Source organism: Xiphophorus maculatus, chromosome 16, assembly GCF_002775205.1.
Source record: "Xiphophorus maculatus strain JP 163 A chromosome 16, X_maculatus-5.0-male, whole genome shotgun sequence".
NCBI classification, from domain to species: Eukaryota; Metazoa; Chordata; class Actinopteri; order Cyprinodontiformes; family Poeciliidae; genus Xiphophorus; species Xiphophorus maculatus.
In genome coordinates, this window is record NC_036458.1 from 24,472,702 (window position 1) to 24,492,014 (window position 19,313).

The 19,313-nt window shown below is 39.3% G+C and overlaps 2 protein-coding genes across 4 annotated transcripts; one reads left to right on the forward strand and one right to left on the reverse strand.

The window, feature by feature from the left end:
* Nucleotides 1-1,704: 1,704 nt before the first annotated feature.
* Nucleotides 1,705-5,388, forward strand: LOC102225403 (tryptase-2-like). 2 transcript variants are annotated; one of them, XM_014475148.2, is made up of 5 exons: nt 1,705-1,786; nt 2,025-2,202; nt 2,935-3,209; nt 3,773-3,912; nt 4,094-5,388. In XM_014475148.2, exons 1-5 carry the CDS (start codon nt 1,735-1,737, stop codon nt 4,283-4,285), a joined length of 837 nt encoding a protein of 278 aa, XP_014330634.1. In that variant the 5' UTR covers nt 1,705-1,734; the 3' UTR covers nt 4,286-5,388. The 2 variants fall into 2 exon arrangements, with proteins under 2 accessions (XP_014330634.1, XP_023205190.1); XM_023349422.1 differs by having other exon boundaries at nt 4,109-5,388.
* A 2,490-nt stretch (nt 5,389-7,878) lies between these two features.
* On the reverse strand, nt 7,879-16,429 carry dus1l (dihydrouridine synthase 1 like). 2 transcript variants are annotated; one of them, XM_005815586.3, is made up of 14 exons: nt 16,345-16,429; nt 14,587-14,828; nt 12,740-12,848; nt 12,609-12,659; nt 12,323-12,435; nt 12,149-12,231; nt 11,963-12,066; nt 11,715-11,862; nt 11,386-11,482; nt 11,112-11,191; nt 10,793-10,962; nt 10,649-10,686; nt 10,052-10,127; nt 7,879-8,510 (listed from the first exon to the last, which is right to left on the reverse strand). In XM_005815586.3, exons 2-14 carry the CDS (start codon nt 14,821-14,823, stop codon nt 8,341-8,343), a joined length of 1,476 nt encoding a protein of 491 aa, XP_005815643.1. In that variant the 5' UTR covers nt 14,824-14,828; nt 16,345-16,429; the 3' UTR covers nt 7,879-8,340. The 2 variants fall into 2 exon arrangements, with proteins under 2 accessions (XP_005815643.1, XP_023204265.1); XM_023348497.1 differs by having other exon boundaries at nt 8,408-8,510; nt 10,782-10,962.
* Between the last annotated feature and the right edge of the window lie 2,884 nt (nt 16,430-19,313).

Genomic DNA, 19,313 nt, shown 5'->3' on the forward strand with positions numbered 1-19,313 from the left:
ACATGTTTACTGTGTCCAACTTGGCTTCTATCAAACTGCAAACAGGATTTCTTATGGTTTTTTTTCCCCAACAATGGCTTTCTCCTAGCAACTCTTCCATATAGAGCACATTTGTGCAGCGATGACTAACAGTTGTCCTGTGGACAGGTTCTGAGCAGGTTCCCCCTCTGAGCTGTGGATCATCTGGTCCAGAGTAACCTTGAGCCTCCTGGCTGCATCTCTGATCAGAGCTCTGCTTGTTCAGCTGAAGTTCAGGTGGACGGCCTCGTCTTGGGCTAACCTTAACATTTAACACATTAAACTCAGTTCTGATTTAATGTGTTAAATTAGAACATAATTAAACACATAGCAATCTTTGGGCAGTCGGACCCCATAAAGTAAGATTTGTTTGGAAAATGGCCCCTACAGTGTATCAAATACAAAGTCACACTCACACTCCTATGTTCACAAGGACTATGTTGTGTACAAATAGAAACATTTAAACTATTTAGAAAAATTTTAAAAAATTTTAAACATATTTTAAAAATAATAGACCACTGGCCTTTTGTCCAGCAGTCAACGTCTTGTATTCTTTTTCCCCCCATCATTTCCCTGGCCTCCTACAGTTCTCCTCATGTAACCGGCCTGACTTTTGTAATAGTTTATTTCTGTTCAACTTTGGATTTTTTATTTATTAGGCCCAAAGAGCAAAGCGCTGCGAAGGCGTATTGTATCTGTACTGTTTCTTATTATTACGATTCTGCGCATTTTTGGGGGCTTTATCATATTCAAAAACTCACCAAACTTGGCGGATGCGTCTAGGCGGTTTAAAAATTTTGAATTTTAAGGTCGTCGCAAAAATCGCAAAAAAAAATGGCTCAACGGCGCCACCTAGCAATTTTCAGAAGACACAATGGTATGAACGTACTTCATTGTAGAGACATGAGAACTCACCAAGATGCTCAGAATGTACATTTAATGTTATAAGGCAAGTATCAGAGGAAGTCGGCCATTTTGGACTGAAGGTCCGATTTTGACCCCGATTTTGACGTTTACAGCCTTCGTATTTGATCGAACTCCTCCTAGGGATTTCGATTGATCGGCTTCAAACTCGGTCAGTCCGATCATAAGGCATGTCTGATTCAAAGTTATCAAAACGGTGAGTGTTTGAGCATGCTGAAGGGGGATTACCAGGGGTCAAAGTTCACCTACTCCCCATGAAACATGAAACTGTTATATATCCTGCACAGAAACACACAGAGATACCAAACTTTCAGTTATTGATCATCATTGAGTGTCCTAAAATATCCTACGGTCAAATGATGACATCACTTAGGCCACGCCCCCTGACAACAGGAAGTGTCATATTTTACTGTGAAGGGTCTATAGCTTCTGCAGTGGCGAGCAGGCTGAGGCTCTGGAAACTGTGCGAGAGTTTCTGCGGTGGCTGGAACCCCCGCAGTGGCCAATAGGCCGCAGCGGCGCTTGGCTGCGAGGGCCGCATGAGGCTGCTCGCAGCTTTAATTCTTTTTGTATTTTTGTATGTTTGCATTTCATCTTTTTTTATTTATTTATTTTTATTAAATATTTCAAAATATAACCGCTCTACATGTGGGTCCACTTTAAAAACACGCAACATGCCGCTCTGTCCATGCCTGGAGGGGCTGGGTGATGGATCTGATAAGAGTCTCTCATCGTCGGCTGTGTGTATAAAACTCCAGCAGCCTCTCGGCTCCACAGAGCTGCATCTCTGCCATGGCTGTGGGTAAACTGCTCGCTCTGCTGGTTCTGCTCCAGTGCTCTGCAGGTGAGAAACAAGATCATTTTACATAGAACAAAATGAGTGATAACAAGAAGAGATATGCTGACTGTCCATGCCTCTTGTATTCTGTAGATAACTTTATTATCATTTGAGTGCATACCGTCTGTGAATTAATATGGAATCCACAATATTTACACCAAAATGATAAACTAGATATTTTAGCCTCACAATAAGCATGAAGGTAAACACTACTGTGTATTTCTACTTTATTTATTTCTTTTAGCTTTGATGGGAGCTGGAGTGAGGAGCTCCATCATTGGTGGGGGGGACGCCCCAAAAGGCAGGTGGCCCGGTTTGGTCTACCTTGACATCACGACAGACAGTGGGGAGAGAAAGTGGCACTGCAGTGGTTCAATTCTCAATCAGAAGTGGATCATGACTGCTGGGCGCTGCTGGGATGAGTAAGTCTGGATGGAATTATTGAGTATTTTCTAATAATCTTTCACAATTATACACCTCTAGTGTAAATGTCTGAACTATTAATTTGCTTTATACAGAGTTAGTCAGAGGCTTTGACAAAAATACATTCCAGTCTCTTAATGTAGTTGATTGGGTAGAAAACTGATACTTTCAAATACGATGAAAGTAGGTGTCAGGATCTGTGTTTTTCTGTGTATTTATTTAGAGTTGTCTGTGTCTCTGAGTCTCCGTGCTGTCCTGTCCTCCCCTTGATTGTTCCCTGGTGTCTCTCATTTCCTTGATTACCCTCTGTGTATTTAACCCCACCTGTGTTCCTTGTTCCTCGTCGGGTCCTTGTCAATGTGTCTGGTCCATGCATGTAGCCTGTTGCTCCAGTGCTGAGCCCTAGCCTTCTGCTCTACTGTGCTGCCAGGTTTTGTGGACTTTTGGACTTATTTAAGTATATTTTCATCATTAAACTTCCATCAATCATCTCACCTGGGTCATCTGCGTCTTCCTCACGGGTTCCACCACAACAGTTCATGACAGTAGGAACTTATTGTACAAATATTAAACATAACATCTATAAACGAGGGAGATCTGATCGTCTCGTTTCGTCAAGCCAGATAAAGGCAGTAAAGGAGAGTGAACGGATTCTTTGAATAGTGTCAAAGTGTTTGAGGGTTGGGATTACAGGTAATCTGATCTCTTTTGTCTGTTCTTGTGTGTTTCAGTGAACTGAGGTCCAGGTGGGATCGAACAGGAGTGTGGATCGGCACATATAAGCTGGACATGCCATCTGAACGTTACATGGAAGTAAACCTCGTTGTTCGTAATCCTGAGTTCAGGGTTACTGGCAATGGCTTCATCAATGACATCGCGCTGATAAAGTTAAAAGACCCTTTAAAATTCTCTAAGAACGTTGCTCCAGTGAACTTACCCAAAGACGATGACATCTTCGATTCTTCCTCTGAGTGTTGGATCGCAGGCTGGTGGGGAAAAATCAATGGTAGAACATTTTTCACACTCATACTGCATAAATTTATACACACATACACAGACTAAGGGTGAACTTAATGTGTTACCACAATATATTGTGGTAGCATTGTGATGGTAATAAAAGTGACAATAAGATCTGTTTATTCTCTTTCAGGCAGCCTTATGGCTGTCACGGCGTGGCTCCTGAAAATCAAACCTTTTGAAATACATTTCTACAGGAGAGCAGCCACAAAACGAATTGTTATTTATATCACTAGACTGCAGAAAGTAACTTCATTTAATGATATTTTCGAATGAATTCATATTTATTGATACTTTAGTTGTGCAAACAGTGGAGAAACTAGTAAAACTAACAATCCTGACAACATGGACAGTTTAAGAGGATTTTAAACATGACAATAAATTGGAATTCTTAGATAAATCTTAATAAGTCCATGAAATTTATTGTGATAAATGATTAGCAATGCGATAAATGCCCACCCCTGTCACGCACACATTATACTGTATAGGTGCATAATAATTGTATAGTAATAATCTGTATCCTCACCTGGACCTCTCTCTCTGCCCATGTAGTCTGGGGTGAGAAATCAAACACTCTACAGGAGATGGAGGTTCGAATTGTGGGTCAGACTAGATGTGAAGCTACGTTTCCAGACCTGAGTGACAACATGCTGTGTGCAGGCAGTCCTGCTGGAGGAAAATATTGCTGCAACGTGAGTTTCAACATTTCTATAAAAGCTAACATGCAGAACATCAGTTTAATCTGGTTTATTGTGAAAACATAAAACCATCTGCTAAAAACATGCAAACCCCCCCGCCCCCTCCCCTGCATTACTTTCAAGTTTCAGCCATTGTGCGACTCAGAAGCACACAAACAAACTAACATTATCACAGTGTGTCAACTTTCAGCATCCACCAGGAGACCATGGCGGCCCGCTCATGTGCCGAACAGCCGGCGGCTTTGTGCAGGTGGGAATCATGAGCTTTCACAGTCCGGATGATTGTCGTACCCCAGACCGCTTTGGAATCTACACTCAAGTCTTCAGTTATATGGACTTCATCATGACATACATTATGTTTGGCTAATATTCCAAGAAGCAAGTAAAAATATCTGATATATTATATATATAAAAAATACAAGATATAGTTTTATTATTTCTATTCAAAAAGTGGAATTACTGTAATGCAAGGCTACTGATATGACAGCGGTCCTGCAAAAAGTCACTGACACCAAAAGGCTAAAAAAAAAAAAGAGAGAGATCGTCCACAAAGACATTTTTAAAAACTATTTAGAAAAAGTGTGGTAGAAAAAGGTGAGGCAGCAACAGAATAACAACAGGCTTGACAGAATTGTGAATGTTGATGTATTTCTAAAGCCCATTTAAAACCCCACACTTATTGGGTCAGTGTTCTGGGCAACAAGGTAAAGTACGTCAAAAAGCATCCAGGTACATCCAACAAAATGAGAATATCATGAAAAATAATAACATTTTTTTGTCAGAAAGTACAAGTGGCATCTCTGTTTTGGGAATGAGTTGGGTTTGTCTGTGTATTGTAGCTCTTGATGTGTTGACTCCAGCCTCCTTCTGAAGTTCCACCAAATTCTGGAACGGATTTTGCTGACAATCCTAAAAGACGTTATTAATCTCAGAGGGAAATTAAATGTTGTAACTTATAACATAAAATCCTCTCAAGGCCCTGATAAACCCTGCTGCCAGTACTTTTTTTCCTACGCACTTTTTCCTTCCACTCAACTTTCTATGAATATGCTTTGATGACATCAATACATTAAGAATGCTTCCCCCCTTGAAATGTACTTTTTGTCAGATTAAAATTTTCTGAAACATTGAATTTATTTCATTAAAATTACAAGAAATAAAGAAGTAAATAATTCACTCCATGAATTACATAATGCGTTTCACTTTCTGAAAGAAGGGAAAAAACAATGAGAATCAAAAAACATTCATTTCTTCTCAGCTTTATCTGCATATTACCAAAAAAGGAATAAGACAAAAAAAACATGAAATGATGTAAATTGCATCAGCAATGTTCACTTTACAAGACACATGTAAGAGTGGGTCTAAAATGAATGTTACATGTAGCACCTGCAACTATAAAGTTTATATTTTTGAAATACAAATTGTACTGCATGAACTGTATTGCAATTAGCAATGGCATGATGATTATCATGATGATACATCAGTTGTGAATGAATATTATATCATAAACCTTTGCACCATTATCTAGTGGTCTGACTTTACATCATTGTTGACTTGGCAGAAGTAGAGAAAGTCTGTTGTCAGTATATTACAGCAATGTTGCAATAATTAGAAAACCTCACAAATTCACATGGTTTGTGTACAGAGGTATTATTCCTGTGTTAGTTACCATTTATACTGGACACTTTATTAATCCTGTGTGGGAATTTGTTTAGGTACAGCAACAACAGGCGAATCAATAAAAAATGGTTAAAGAAAAGAGAAAAGAGAACATAATATGTAAAATTTAACTACCCATGCCACGTCACGTAAGCAGTAAGTTATCAGTTCAAATTGGTAAGTCGTCAGAATAAACTGAACACACACATAAATAAAATCCCAACACACCTTGTGGACAGTGTGTGAGCTGAGAGAAGCAGCTTTTCTCCTCCATCGGCACTCACCTTCCAGCTGGTCAAGTGTCGCCATGGTGACAAGAGTCAGTAGGTGGAGCATCATTATTTAGAATCTTTCAACTTTAACGATCCTGATGATTTATAATGTTTGCATACATGTAAAATGGAAAAATGGCAACCAAAGATGCTGCAGCTGAAATCTAGAAATCCATGAGTTATTTAGGAGAGTCTGAGATGGCGCTGAATATTTCTTCTATAACTCTGTTGAATATTAAAAATAAATAACATAAACACACTGGATAAAATACAAGTGAAAAAATATGCTAATATATCAAATCAACAGACATTTGCTTATGGTCAAAAATAGGATTATATGCTAAGACACTACAGATTGTATAACAGATTTGTTTTTTTTGCTGCTTTGTACAGGAAGTTCTGACTTCTTTACTCTAAGATCTCTTGAAGATTAGTGGTGCATCTCCTGCTAACAAAGTGGCTACAACTGCGGCCTTAAATTACACTGCATTTAAGCTGTCTCATGTGTAGAAAAACATGATCAATATATTTCAAAAGTTTACTTTTTAAAATTTGTAAAATCCATGCATCGTACATGCACAATGCAGTTTTGCTGAAAATCTTTAGCGGTTTGCTCCGGTCAGGAAATGGAGGCTTTCTGATCACTGATCACTCGGCTGGATGTGGTCAGAATCTGCTTGAAATATTTTTTCTCAGAAAATTCAGTCTTGTTTTCTTCAGAAAGTTTCTGTGGCTACAATGTTGATTCTGTTCCACCCACCTGGCCACCATGGAACAGATGCACTAGGTCCACAGTGTAATATTGAAGAAGTAGAAATATTAGGTGAGATAAGATCAACTCAAACTACATGAACCATGTCAGGAATCCTCTTTACAGCTTAATAAAAACAAAAGTATTTATTTTACAGTGGGTACTTAGTAAAATCCACTGTTCAAAGAAACCATTGATGTTTTTCTTACAAAGAACTTATAAGCACTTCTTTTAAAACGGGCAATATTGTATATGTTCCAGTCACAGATCCATTTTTTAAACTATGTTGCCTTATTATAAAAAAAATCTTTCAAATCATATAATTTAAAAGAAATTTTACTTCCTGATTTAAAGCCTAGAAATTGGGCCTCTGTCTCTTTAAAAACTCCTGCTCTTTCTGAAACTCTGTCTTCAGGAAGTCATCACAACATGGCTCCTCTATGAACCCTTTACCAGCGTTTTACTGAGAAGTAGCTCCTATAATGAGCTCCGCAGATGAGCAGCTCCACCAGATGTTTGCTAATTGCTGCTGGCTAGTCTGAAGGAGCTGAGTGAAGGAGTCGTGGAGAAGGGCTGCTCTGTGAGGTGGAAGTTTGGAAACCGCAGCTCTGAGGAGGAGCTGCGTCTTGAAGGCGGGTCCACCCAGGTGTTTCGCATATCTGAATGGTTGCCATGGAGATAAAAGGATTTCTCAAACATGCATGAAAGAATCAAGGCAACACTCCAGGCATGTTTTTGATGAGGATAACATAACATGACATAAAGCTCAAGAGTAAATTTTACATGATACTGCCCCTTTAAGATGTTGTGGCACTAGTTGTTTTTTCTCTCTAGTAAAACAGAAAAGACAAGGGAGAGAAACAGAACAGAGGCAGACGAAGCAAACGATGTAGGAGGTGAAGCCCAGACAGCAGGACTGTGGACTGAGACAGTAAACCTGCACAAGGCTGGAATTAGGATCGGAAAAAAGGGATGACTCCTTTTTTTTTCAATCTACAATGATTGTAATATTAAATGAAGCTGCTGCTACAATAAAGCTTGGATAATAAGCATGACAGATGTATTCTCCCCAGTGTAGCTGTAGATAGAGATCTGCTTTCTGTTACTTCCTCCATTAGATCCTCAGGTGAGCTTCTGAACAGGTAGAATCAATTCTCATGAGAAAGCACAAAGACAATCAGTCAACTAGAAACCAACCACCCTCTAACAACTACATGAAATCAAAAGCAGGTTGTGTAAACGGTTGTGTTCATAACAGCACCACGTCTTCACAGCACACAGAGTCCAGTTTAGTTTTATTAGCATTGATATAATCAGGACTTTGGTTCTAAACAGTCGTAGTCATGAAAGTCGACATGAATGAGGGCTGAAATGCAGCCAAATGCTCTGTTATATCAAAATATGGAATATGAAACAGTTTATATCATTTTAGTGACTCAGTAAAATTTGTCAGGTAAAATACATTCTCCTTTCATAAACACACTCATGATTCAGATGGGAAAGCGTTTTTATGAGCCAACCATCTTTAATTCCATAGAAAAGGTTTGTGGTAAGCCCAAAGCCCAGCAGTTCATCACGGGGCTATTTTATTGTCCATATTTTCCCCCAAATGAAAAGGTTCAACATTTCAGATCAAGCCAACAAGGTTGGAATGTGATGTTATGAACCTGAAAATGTTTCACGGGCCAAAATAAAACCATCCTGCCCCAGAACCCTGCAGGACCCGTCCGGAGGCAGCAGCTAGGCCTCGGTCTGCTCCGTCTGCTCCCTGCAGGAAGCTGCTGCCGCCTGAGCAGTCTGCTTGTTTCTGTCCGGCTCCGTCATTGAGGCCTCTGTCCGCTCACACTCCTTCTGCTGGTCTTCCTCGGCTTTCTGTTTGTCTGCTTTGGTCTTGAACCTCAGCCCATGACCTGGAAATCAGACAGCAGGGATCCTTAAAGGGACAGTGTTGTGAGTCTTATATAGCCATTTTATGGCACTATCAAGTAACTTCAGTTATGAAATACTGTATACATCAAACATAACCTAAAAGAAATTTGACTTTGGAACGTAACGTCTCAAAATTGGGTCTCTGTCTCTTTAAGAAGCTCCTGCTCTGACACTGCTTTCAGGAAGTTATTGCAACAATGTTCTTCCATTAAGCCTTTAACAATGCTTTTACCAATATTTCACAGGAAGTAGTTCATATGATAAGCTCAGCAGATGTGCAGCTCCACCAGGAGTTTTCCATTTGCTGCTGCCACTAGTCTGGAGGAGCTGAGAGATTCAAGGATTCTTTATGAATGAAAGAATCAAGGCAGCACTCCAGGTATGTTTTTGATGAGGGAATGACATTATAATAAGGTTGCTGAACAAGGTTGATTTTACATAATATTTACCACAGGCAGACAGAACAGAACAAAAAACCAAACCCACTGAGTTCTGGCTCTGGCTGAACCTAGTGGTTACCTTGGCGATCCCAGTCAGAACTAAAACATAGGATGATAATGGATTTCTCTCTATTTAATGCATTCCAGCACAAAGTGTTTGCTGACAGAGTCAGCAGTACTGTATGATTACTAAAGCAGTTTATTTCTGTCACTATTACTCCCTTTAAAAAGCATGGCAGCCATACTGGATTGTGTGAACTTGGTTGCCTGGGAACGTCCAACTTTATTTGGCGAGCAAACATTTGATAATCCGTTTCTATCGGCCACGTCTGTTATTGTGTCAGTCTGAAGCCATGAAGCTGTGAGGCTCATTAAACTATTTTCTACACATTTCATTCATGTGTTTCTTGACTTAAAGCTTATTTATAATTTATTACAGACTATTTCTTTTCTCTTGCTCAATGATAAGAAATGACTTTCAAATTCTTGAAGGAGTCGTATAAACAGATGCCTGAATTTGACCCAAGATGATAAAGGAAACAAAAGGTCTGCTCTAGGCGGATAGTTTAGATTTTCTAAATTACGTTTCAGTGATGATCAGAACTTTAAAACTGAAAAGGTCAGCATTTAAGTTTGTTTTTCTGAAAGACAAACTTAAGGAAATATTATGATGAAAACTGATTTCTAAAGGCAAGTACAGAAAAACATATTCAAGAAAAAATAACAACAGAATAATCTTGCATTTCTAACATTTTTCTAAATGCGTCAATATAAGTGAATGTGCAGTTAAAACAGAGAACATACAGACAAGTGGCCAAACACTTGTCCGTGTACACGGGTGATCCACTGAATGCACTACAGCACTTTATTTTAGCTTCAACATTTATTATGTTTAGTTGCTTTGTCATTTTTTTGCAAACAAATATGTTGGAATAATGGTGTTTTAAAAATAGTCCAACATGGGAATGATCGGAAGGATGAATTGTGTGAGAAGATTCGATGAAATCAAGTTGTTCTAGACTGAGATTTTAGAAACCCAGTGATACATTAGCAACAGAACATTCAGTTTTCATTGTACTCACTTGGACAATCTGCCACCTCTTTGAAAGCCTTCTTCTTACAGCAGCCTCGACACAGGCTGAACACACATTTATTCCCCTGCAGAGCAAAACACGACGGGAATGACTAAGCTTCCTGAAATCTTTGTTAATGGAAGGAGAGAATTAAAAAAACCAAAACAAAAAAACAAACAAACAAACAAAACTTTAAAAAATATCACATTCTTTATGCAAACAGTCATTTTATGTGACTTTGGGGAAACAGGGAGCTTTTGATTTATGTTTGTGAAAGCGGATGTGTGCATCAGATATAAAACACCAACACTAAGGCTGTCAAAATCATTTCCTTTTTGGGCCACATCAAGATCAGTAATGTCCTCAAAAAACTGCTTGTGGTGGAATTTACTGAAAAAGTTATTAAAATGTTCAAATATTACCCAATAGCTGTTTCTTACTTCTTAAAATTAAATCATATTGAACATATTTTTACTGTGACGTAAATTAGCAGCATAGAGATAAAAACTCTTCGGATTTAATTGATAAAGTAAGATTTAGGCGTACAACTTTTAACTTAAAGGTTCTGTTAACGTCCAGCGGGCCGCAGCCAGGCCTTCAGCTTACCTTTGGGTTGCCACATTGTTCACATTTGAGGTATTTGGCTACAAGCGGGGAAAAGGAAAACTGTTTCAGATTTCTTGTTCTGTTGGTTGTGATTTAAAGGCAAATCTTTAACTGAGGTTAAAGGTAGACTCACGGTAGACTCACGTTTCAGCTCAGGACAGAAGTTTTTGTTGGGGTTGCGGGATCTTTTCTTCAGTTTGTTTTTGGACAGGCCTTCAGCCGTTCTGTCTGAGTCCTCCAGAGCTCTTTTCTGACACACGGTGCTCCTCACCTCGGCCTCCTGGCAGCTGCCGTTGGTCACAGCCGGCTTGGGCCTGGTGGATGTTGATCATTTCCAGCAGAACAGTGGGAAAGAAACATGCCTGTGATAAATCCTTTTGTTGTTTGGGTACTTTACTGACTATACATCTGCAGTTATCCGGGCCGCATGCTTGCAGCAGTAGAAACAGAGGCCGTGACTCACGGTGGTCTGACGTACGGTTGGCAGATCCAGTGAGGCAGCGGCAGACCCCCGTCTTTCTCATCCCCACCAGAAATCTCCTCCTACATTGAGACGACGAGAACCAAAGAACTAAGAACCTGAATCATTTCAAATAAACAAATGGGTCTGTCACGATACAACTTTCCAATTATTGCGATAAATGATAATATTGTTGTTTTGAGAACATTTTTAAGTAATATACTGATAACAAAGGTCAAAGGTCAACTTTTTGGCCTCCTCCCCTAAGATGCTGTACCTGGCAGCGCTGCTTCAGCTGTGCGCTAACATGTGCTAACCCTTCCAGGGTCTTCACCTTGGCCAGATCCTCCCTGAGGTCCTGGTGGATCTGCAGCCTAAACACACACACATATACGCACGCACGCACGCGCGCGCGCGCGCGCACGCACACACACACACACACACACACACACACACGCGCACACGCGCACACACACACACACAATTTAGTTCCATGTGATTACAGTTTCAACAGCTCAACCTAATCAGTAAGACTTTAAGTTTCCGTTAGGAAGGGGAAAGCATGTAAAGACTTCATCCGTCCAGTGAGAATGAATGAAGCCCTACGTGTGATGCCACAGCTTGAAGAGGTGAGCCCGTATGTAGGACAGCGAGCAAGGAGGGTACTGCTTCACCACCTCCAGATATTCTTCTGCCATTTCCCACACTGGGGGGCTGCGGCCCTCAAACAGGGCCGGGTTATGGAGGTTCCCCTCTACAGATAACACAAAGGCAGATGAAAGGTATGCAATAGTTCAGACACAGAGCACTCTATAACTGAACCTCATAGGACAAAGAGTTGAAGGAGAACTAACCTGCACTCATGACCCCCTGCACTCCTGTCTCCTGAATGCAGCGCTCCACATCACTCAGATGATGGATATTCCCATTTGCAAACACTGGAATATTTACTGCTTTTCTGCAGAAGAAAATCCAAGTCAGAAATATTTCTTCTTATAACATTTTTATAGAAACACCAGAGAAAAAGGACAGCAGCTCACCTGACTGCCCTAATGTGCTCCCAACTAGCGATCCCCGTCATGGCTCCCTTCTGATCTTTGGTTCTGCCATGTACTGTCAGTAACTGGGACATTTACCAAACATCTCAGACTTTACCACAATTTTAAAGCATTTTTTTAAATCAAGGTGCAACAGGTGGTGGAAACAGATCCTACCTGACATCCAGCTTTCTCCAGCATCTGAGCGTAGCGCACCGTTTTCTCGATCTCCTTGAAGACTCGGATCTTACAGGTGACCGGCACCGAGAGCTTTTCATTGGCTAAGCTGACTGTCGAAGTAAGGAGAAAGGTAGATCCTTATAACTGCTGCTATTTAAATAAAGAGGATTTAGATACTGGTTTAATCATACAACTAAAGCTGCATGTTAATGTTAGAAACATAGAAAATGCTATTCGTTTAAAAAGCTACACACGAAATATGACAAAATCAGTAAAAACTCACCCATCCTCTCCAACAGCTCCCATTCATCTTGCAGAAAAACTCCATAGTGTCCTTAAAATAATAACAATGTAACATTAGTTTGGGTCTTTTGTATTAGCTCTACTCTAGATAGTTATTCTACGTTCATGTACCTCTCTTAGCTATCATCTGTGGGCAGCCCAGATTGAGATCGATGGCGTCGCAGTAGTCCTGGGCCAGGGCAGCAGCCTGGAGGAACACCTCCGGGTCGTTGGCACAAAACTGGAACAAACATGACAGGACAACAATTTCACTCCAACACCACATGAGAAGCATTGTGTTTCAAAGTGATGTGTATGAGGCTCATTCTGCACAAACACTGGAGATTGTCACACACAGATTTGTTCACATTTATTATTCAAGATTTATTTACAGTGTTGACAATTCATAGCTTTTATATGAACAAGATAAAGTGATTGGTCTTTGTACATGTTGATATCATCATAATTTTTATTATTGTGCACCTTTTGATGACTGGATGTGATTGGTTCAGAACTACTTCCTGTCTAAGAGAGTTTCTAACCGCTGCAGTGTGTTTTTCTCCAGGTGTGTGAGACGATTACAGCATGATGGAGTTTGTTGTCTTAGTTTCTGGGAGTGACCCGTACTTCTCTCACACACTTCCAGCTATAGATGGGACATTTTTAGGAGAATTTTTAAAAATAATTTCTTATAAAAAAAGTTATTAACTGTTACCTAGCAGATGCAATGACCACTTTAATCAGTTTATAATGAGCTAACAAATATAAATGTGTATTTATGAGTTGATTTCTCACTATAGTCTAATTATTTTGGTGAAGGTGGAGTAGTGGAACAATATTATCAGGAAACATAGTTATTTCAACATTTTAAATTCTGAACATTTAACTGAAATACATAAAATAATTTTAATCTCAGTTGTACTTTTTTCAGTAAAAACCTAAACAGCGGTCCAGTAGAAGAGCTCAGACACAAAGCCTTTATCATCAACTACATGGTTAAAACTAAAATATTGCAAGAGAAACATCAGCAGGGAACAGTTTGGTTCTGTGTCTCTCCACATGATTTTTGGACTTTAAATGGCTTAGTTAGTAAATTAATGTATGTGAAATCAAATAAGAACTATGCATGATACCCTTAAAGTTTCTGCTGAACAAAAAGTTTGATTGTTTAAACAAACAAATCTAATATGTCATGCCTTTTGGTTTTATGCCTTGACCACTGCACTCCTTCCTCTCATCCAGCAAAAAATAAGTAAAAAAAAAGAAAAAAGTTTTTTATATAAATTTAAAAAATATACACCCTTTAAGAAAGGCAACATCAATAACATTATTTTTGTTAGACATATTGTATATTTATTTATATATGTGCTCAGTGTTTCCTGTTTTTATCATTTTAATATAACATTTATTTCCTGTAGTGATAAAAGTGAAAACAAGGAAGTTTTCCTGTTTGATCAGTGAAAGAAAGATTTTAATTAATATGCGATACTAAATAATGGCAAACTATATTTATGTAATATTTACAAAAGCTTTCAATAATAAGTCTAATTTATTTATTCATAGGTCTGAAAAAGTAAGGAACGTGGTTTCCACAGTTTTAAAGAACCCATCACCAAACCAGCAGTCAGAGCCAAACATGCTGGAGCAGCTTTCAGGTTTTAAGAACCAAAAATCTGGAATAAGCTTCCTGTTGACTGTAGCAGTGCTCCCATCCTGAGCTCCTTAAAAATAATGGTAAAAACCTTTTTAATTGCGGTTTCCTATACTCTTAGCATTTTTTTTTTACTTTATTTTTAAACCTTTTCAATTTTAATCTGGTTGATATGTGTTTTCTTAATATATGTTAATTTGATCTTCTATGTATAAGAACTTTGAGTTGCCATTGACTGAAAGGTGCTTTATAAATGAAGTTGCCTCGTCCCCTCACCTGCCCAGCTTTAGTTTCTAGTCATCATCTCATACCTTGTGTGAACTCTCACCTGGGTAATCAGAGGTCTGTCCTCCTCACAGACTTCGTTGTAAAGGTTTTCCTTCCTGTAGTTGGCGTCCCGGACAAATACCTGAGCGTGCAGCATCGGAGTGTAGCAGAGCTGAGCACCATGTCTCCTGCTCAGCAAGCGCCAGGCCAGCTCGCTCTGGTCCACCATGGGCGCCACCACAAAGCGCGCCTCCCCCAGGGTCTTCCTCCAGAACTCAAAGCCCTGAAGCTTGGCCATCACAGCTGGGGTCCACAGACAGCAAAGAACAGCGTTATATTAAGAAACACTGCTGCAAGGCTTTTCTCTTGGTGATTGCGACAGCCATCTAACAAATGTCTATAAGAAAGCTAGAATCAGAAAGAAATCCCTGCAACTACAGATGCAATTATCAATTCATCAGAAATCTGAATTTCCCAATATTCCCTAATTTTGGCTCTGAACCGTGATCAAAAGGACAGATAGTGAAAATACATAAATATGTTAAAACTAAGAATTCCCAGTTTTTGGTGTATGAACTAGAACAGGGGTGGGCACTCCTGGTCCTCGAGGGCCGGTGTCCTGCAACTCTTAGATGTCTCCCTGGTCCAACACACCTGAATCCAACAGCTGAATCTCCTCCTAAGTGCAGTCAAGTTCTCCAGAGTCCTGTTAACGACCTCATTATTTGACTCAGGTGTGTTGAAGTAGAGATGCATCTAAAAGTTGCAGGACACCGGCCCTCGAGGACCAGGAGTGCCCACCCCTGCTCTAGTCCAATTCTTACAGACTACCTTTTGCTGCTGAGGTCTTTAAATTTGAATGTTTATTCTTGATTTATGTTGGTATTTTGTTCTGCATATGTTGTAGGTTGAGGTTCAACAATCCTCATTTACCCATTCAATATTCTTTATCTGAGCTTTACTAACTCAAAACAGTCTATGAATGTGCATTCTGTTGATTGACGTTCTAGTTCAGGGGTGGGCACTCCTGGTCCTCGAGGGCCGGTGTCCTGCAACTTTTAGATGCATCTCTACTTCAACACACCTGAGTCAAATAATGAGGTCGTTAACAGGACTCTGGAGAACTTGACTGCACTTAGGAGGAGATTCAGCTGTTGGATTCAGGTGTGTTGGACCAGGGAGACATCTAAGAGTTGCAGGACACCGGCCCTCGAGGACCAGGAGTGCCCACCCCTGGACTAGACAGACTGACGAGTTTAGAAATTCATTTGTGAATATTTACGAAAGTCAACATGAAAACCTCTGTTATGTTCTCATCCCTCTGGTGTATTTTATTACTGTGTTTTATATTTACTCATTAAAAAGTGTTTCCTGCACGTATCTGACATGAATGTCTAAACCTTTATATAAGGACAGCACACAGCATGGTTAAAAAGAAGTGTCAAATTAAATAGTCAGTATTTAATAATGTTCAGCGCTTCCTGAAGCTATTTAAATAACTAAACGTTCTTTTGTTGCAATTCAGCACCATGGAGAATCTCATAAATATAGTAAATGTTTAATTATTTGACATCAACGAGTTTGATTAATTTCGTTTTGTCCTCAAAACTATTTTTCCTGTTTTCTTTTCACCTTCTAGCCTTTAGTATTCCTAAAACTTGTTAGCTGTGGTGTCGCTAGCAGAGCCGCGCTAACTGGCGCTCAGTTATCCCGGGTCAAACAGAAAGCTGTCGTGGCCGTGGACCAGCCTCCTGGCCCGCTGTGCGGCCAGCGAGAAGCGGGACCTCGGTGTGTCTGGAAGCTCAAGCTGATGTTTCACCTTCTTCACTGTGATGCTTGCAGACAGCTCCTCACGCGGCGCCTTCAGCCATGTGCAACAGCCAAATAACACCGGCAGGGAACGTTTCTTCTTCTCCGCTTCAGCTACTTCTGGTTGCAAATAAGATATTCCAAACGACGCCCCCCTTTGGTTGTGACACGTCACAGCAGATGTTAAAAAAACTTGACTTGGGGCAGAATACATTTTAATGTGTATTTTGTATGCATTAAGTATTAAAATAAATGATAGAAAATCACAAAAATCACAGGTTATTTCTAAATAAAAACGTAATTCGGAACTCATTTAAAATAAATTATTAATGTAATAACAGTGAAAGGAGAAGAATGTAAAACAAATAAAAATCCTCTAAAAATGGAAATTCAGAGTCAGCTCCATAACATTAGAAACCAAGTTACACTTGCTTTTACGTTCAGTTTATGATTGTGTTTAATTTCCATGTAATCCCTTACCACCTTCACCATCCAGGAGTAATCTCGGTTTGAAACATGTCATGTTGTAACTGACAGAAGATTGCATTGATAAGCTAAAACTGTTAGCTGAAAATGATTCCTGCCATAAACAATACTGCACAGATATAAAAAGTATTTTTTGTTACATTTGATTTATCGTTTGGGAAGGCAGCCTGCAGGTGAACATTGCTGTTTGACATTAAAAATAAAACCACCAGGGTTTTTTAATGCACCAATCCTTATTCATCAGAAGAAAAGTAAGCCATCACCATGGATACTGACAGATCCATTACTCACCCAGCTGCTGTGTGATTTTCCCTCATGGTGCTCAGATTACAAAAAACAAACTGATTAAAGAAATCCTCCAAATGATATTTTTAAAAGGACATATTTTGGTTTTCCTTCTACTGAATATTACCATTTCTGTACTGTATACTAAAATTTCAACTAATAGTTTTAATAGTAAGAAGTCATAATAGCATCTAACCTTGTTTGTGGCTGAGAGTTTCTGGTTCAGGAATCCCAGGGTTTTCTATCTGCTTTTTGTAGATGATGTGGTTCTGATGAGTCAGAGTCAAACCACCACGATATTCTTATTGTATCACAGTGACCCTGCCAGGATAAGCATGCTGGGTAATGGATGCACAGGCAACCAGAGATCTAGAACAGCAAAAAATATTTTTATTGAAACACTCACAAACGCTACAGACAATAAAAAACACACAAGGAACAGTAATGTGTAACATTGTCCATAAAAAAATTTCATAGCAAATTAGAATTACTTTGTTAAAATATATTGATTAAATATGTCTTTTTACTCCACAAACAGTAAGCCATGTTGCAGAACACACTTTGTTCCATAGAAAGCTATTGCATCACCTCTGCTGGACATCTTGGGTTATGAAGCTAAGTGAGCTCAGTACTTTAGAGAGGCAGTATAATGCTGTCAACACAAGTAAGCTCACAATAACAGCGATCCACAATCACATACAAGTCTGTAGGGACGATACAACCTGTGCAGTGTGAGCGTGAAGCAGACTGGAGCGTGTTTCACAGTAAAATGCTTCTCTCTCTTATGAATATCACAATAAAGTCTTCGGCATAAAATATTTACCCCCAACCTCAAACTCAGAGACAAAAGTTGCAGAAGCTTTCCAACCAGCTGCCACATTCTGCAGCCATGTTCAGTATCATATCTAACTAGTACCTGACCTGTTTTTGTGTAACGTCACAAACTGAGGGGGAAGATATTTTCTGCCTTGTGATTCAAAAGTGAAGAGAATAAAGAAACTACAATCCGTTAGACGTTTGTCACAAACAAGATTTTAAGCCTTTTGACAGGAATGAGTTTCTGGTTATACAGACACAAAAAGTTTTTCCAACACTTCAGAATGCAGAACAGCAGAAAGCAGCACTTTATTATTTAAAGGATAAGGCTGACAGGATTCTGCACCTCTCTTATCACAAATTTCTTGAAAAATAAAAACTAAAAAAACATATAAAGTATATGTTCTTAGTTTTTACGTTGTATTGTTTTTTACGTGAGGCGCTCAGTTTTATTTCTGTTATAAATCTACTTTTATGACTTTCTTTTTAATAACATTACATGAAATTGTATTTTCCCCTTTACAGATTTTTTTTTATGCTTTACTTTTGGTCACTCTTGTGTTTTTCAGATAATCAAAAACACTGAAATGGTAAAAACGGTAAATGGCCTGTTATTACAGTCATTACAGTCACGCACACACACTCCCACACTGACGGCAGTGAGCCACGTTGTAGCCACTCAGTCAGAGATAACCTCAGCAAAATCAAAATTCACTTAAGAAAAGATGATCTCATTTCTAGTGATAATGAAGTTATAAAAACCAACCTGGTTCTAGCTAAAACAGTAATTGGCTCCCTTGTTAACTCATTCCAGTAAAACACAACGAGAGCACAACAGAGAAAACAACAAGCACTGGAGAACCTTCCCAGCAGAGGCCAGCCAACCAGAATCACTCCTAGATACCTGAGATGGCTCTTCCAGGAGGTCACAGGACGACCCAGAAGAGACCTCATAGCCTCTGTTAAGGTCAGAGGACAAGGTTCAACAATAATACAGACTAGACAAAATGGCCTCCATGGTAGAGTTCCAAGGAAAACACTGGTGAGTGATGATCTCCAAAATGTCTGTGGACTGAAGAGACAAGGTGGAATTTTTCGGTGGATGTTTTCCTCTTACATCTGGGCTCAGAAAAACAACATACTGACAGCCAAACATGATGGTGGGACAGTCTGACCTGGTTTGCTTATTCAAGATCTGAACGACTTGCTATAATTAGTAAAATAATGAAAACCATAAACAAGAATTTCTGACAATCATATTGCGACATCAAGAATATGATGTCACACACACACAAAAAAAAAGAAACGAAAAAACAGTTTTGGAATGAGCAATTTTTGTGTATGGATGGTAGTGACTGCAACTAAAACTCCAGTTTGTTTTTACTCAGGTCA

Bases quoted from the DNA above. Each gene is read 5' to 3' on its own strand.
- LOC102225403 (XM_014475148.2), top strand. From the start codon at position 1,735: ATGGCTGTGGGTAAACTGCTCGCTCTGCTGGTTCTGCTCCAGTGCTCT. The intron at 1,787-2,024 runs GTGAGAAACAAG...TATTTCTTTTAG, and splicing joins TCTGCTCCAGTGCTCTGCAG to CTTTGATGGGAGCTGGAGTG. The intron at 3,913-4,093 runs GTGAGTTTCAAC...ACATTATCACAG, and splicing joins GAGGAAAATATTGCTGCAAC to TGTGTCAACTTTCAGCATCC.
- dus1l (XM_005815586.3), bottom strand. From the start codon at position 14,823: ATGGCCAAGCTTCAGGGCTTTGAGTTCTGGAGGAAGACCCTGGGGGAG. The intron at 12,849-14,586 runs GTGAGAGTTCAC...TGTTTGTTCCAG, and splicing joins ACAGACCTCTGATTACCCAG to TTTTGTGCCAACGACCCGGA. The intron at 12,660-12,739 runs GTACATGAACGT...TATTATTTTAAG, and splicing joins ACAGATGATAGCTAAGAGAG to GACACTATGGAGTTTTTCTG.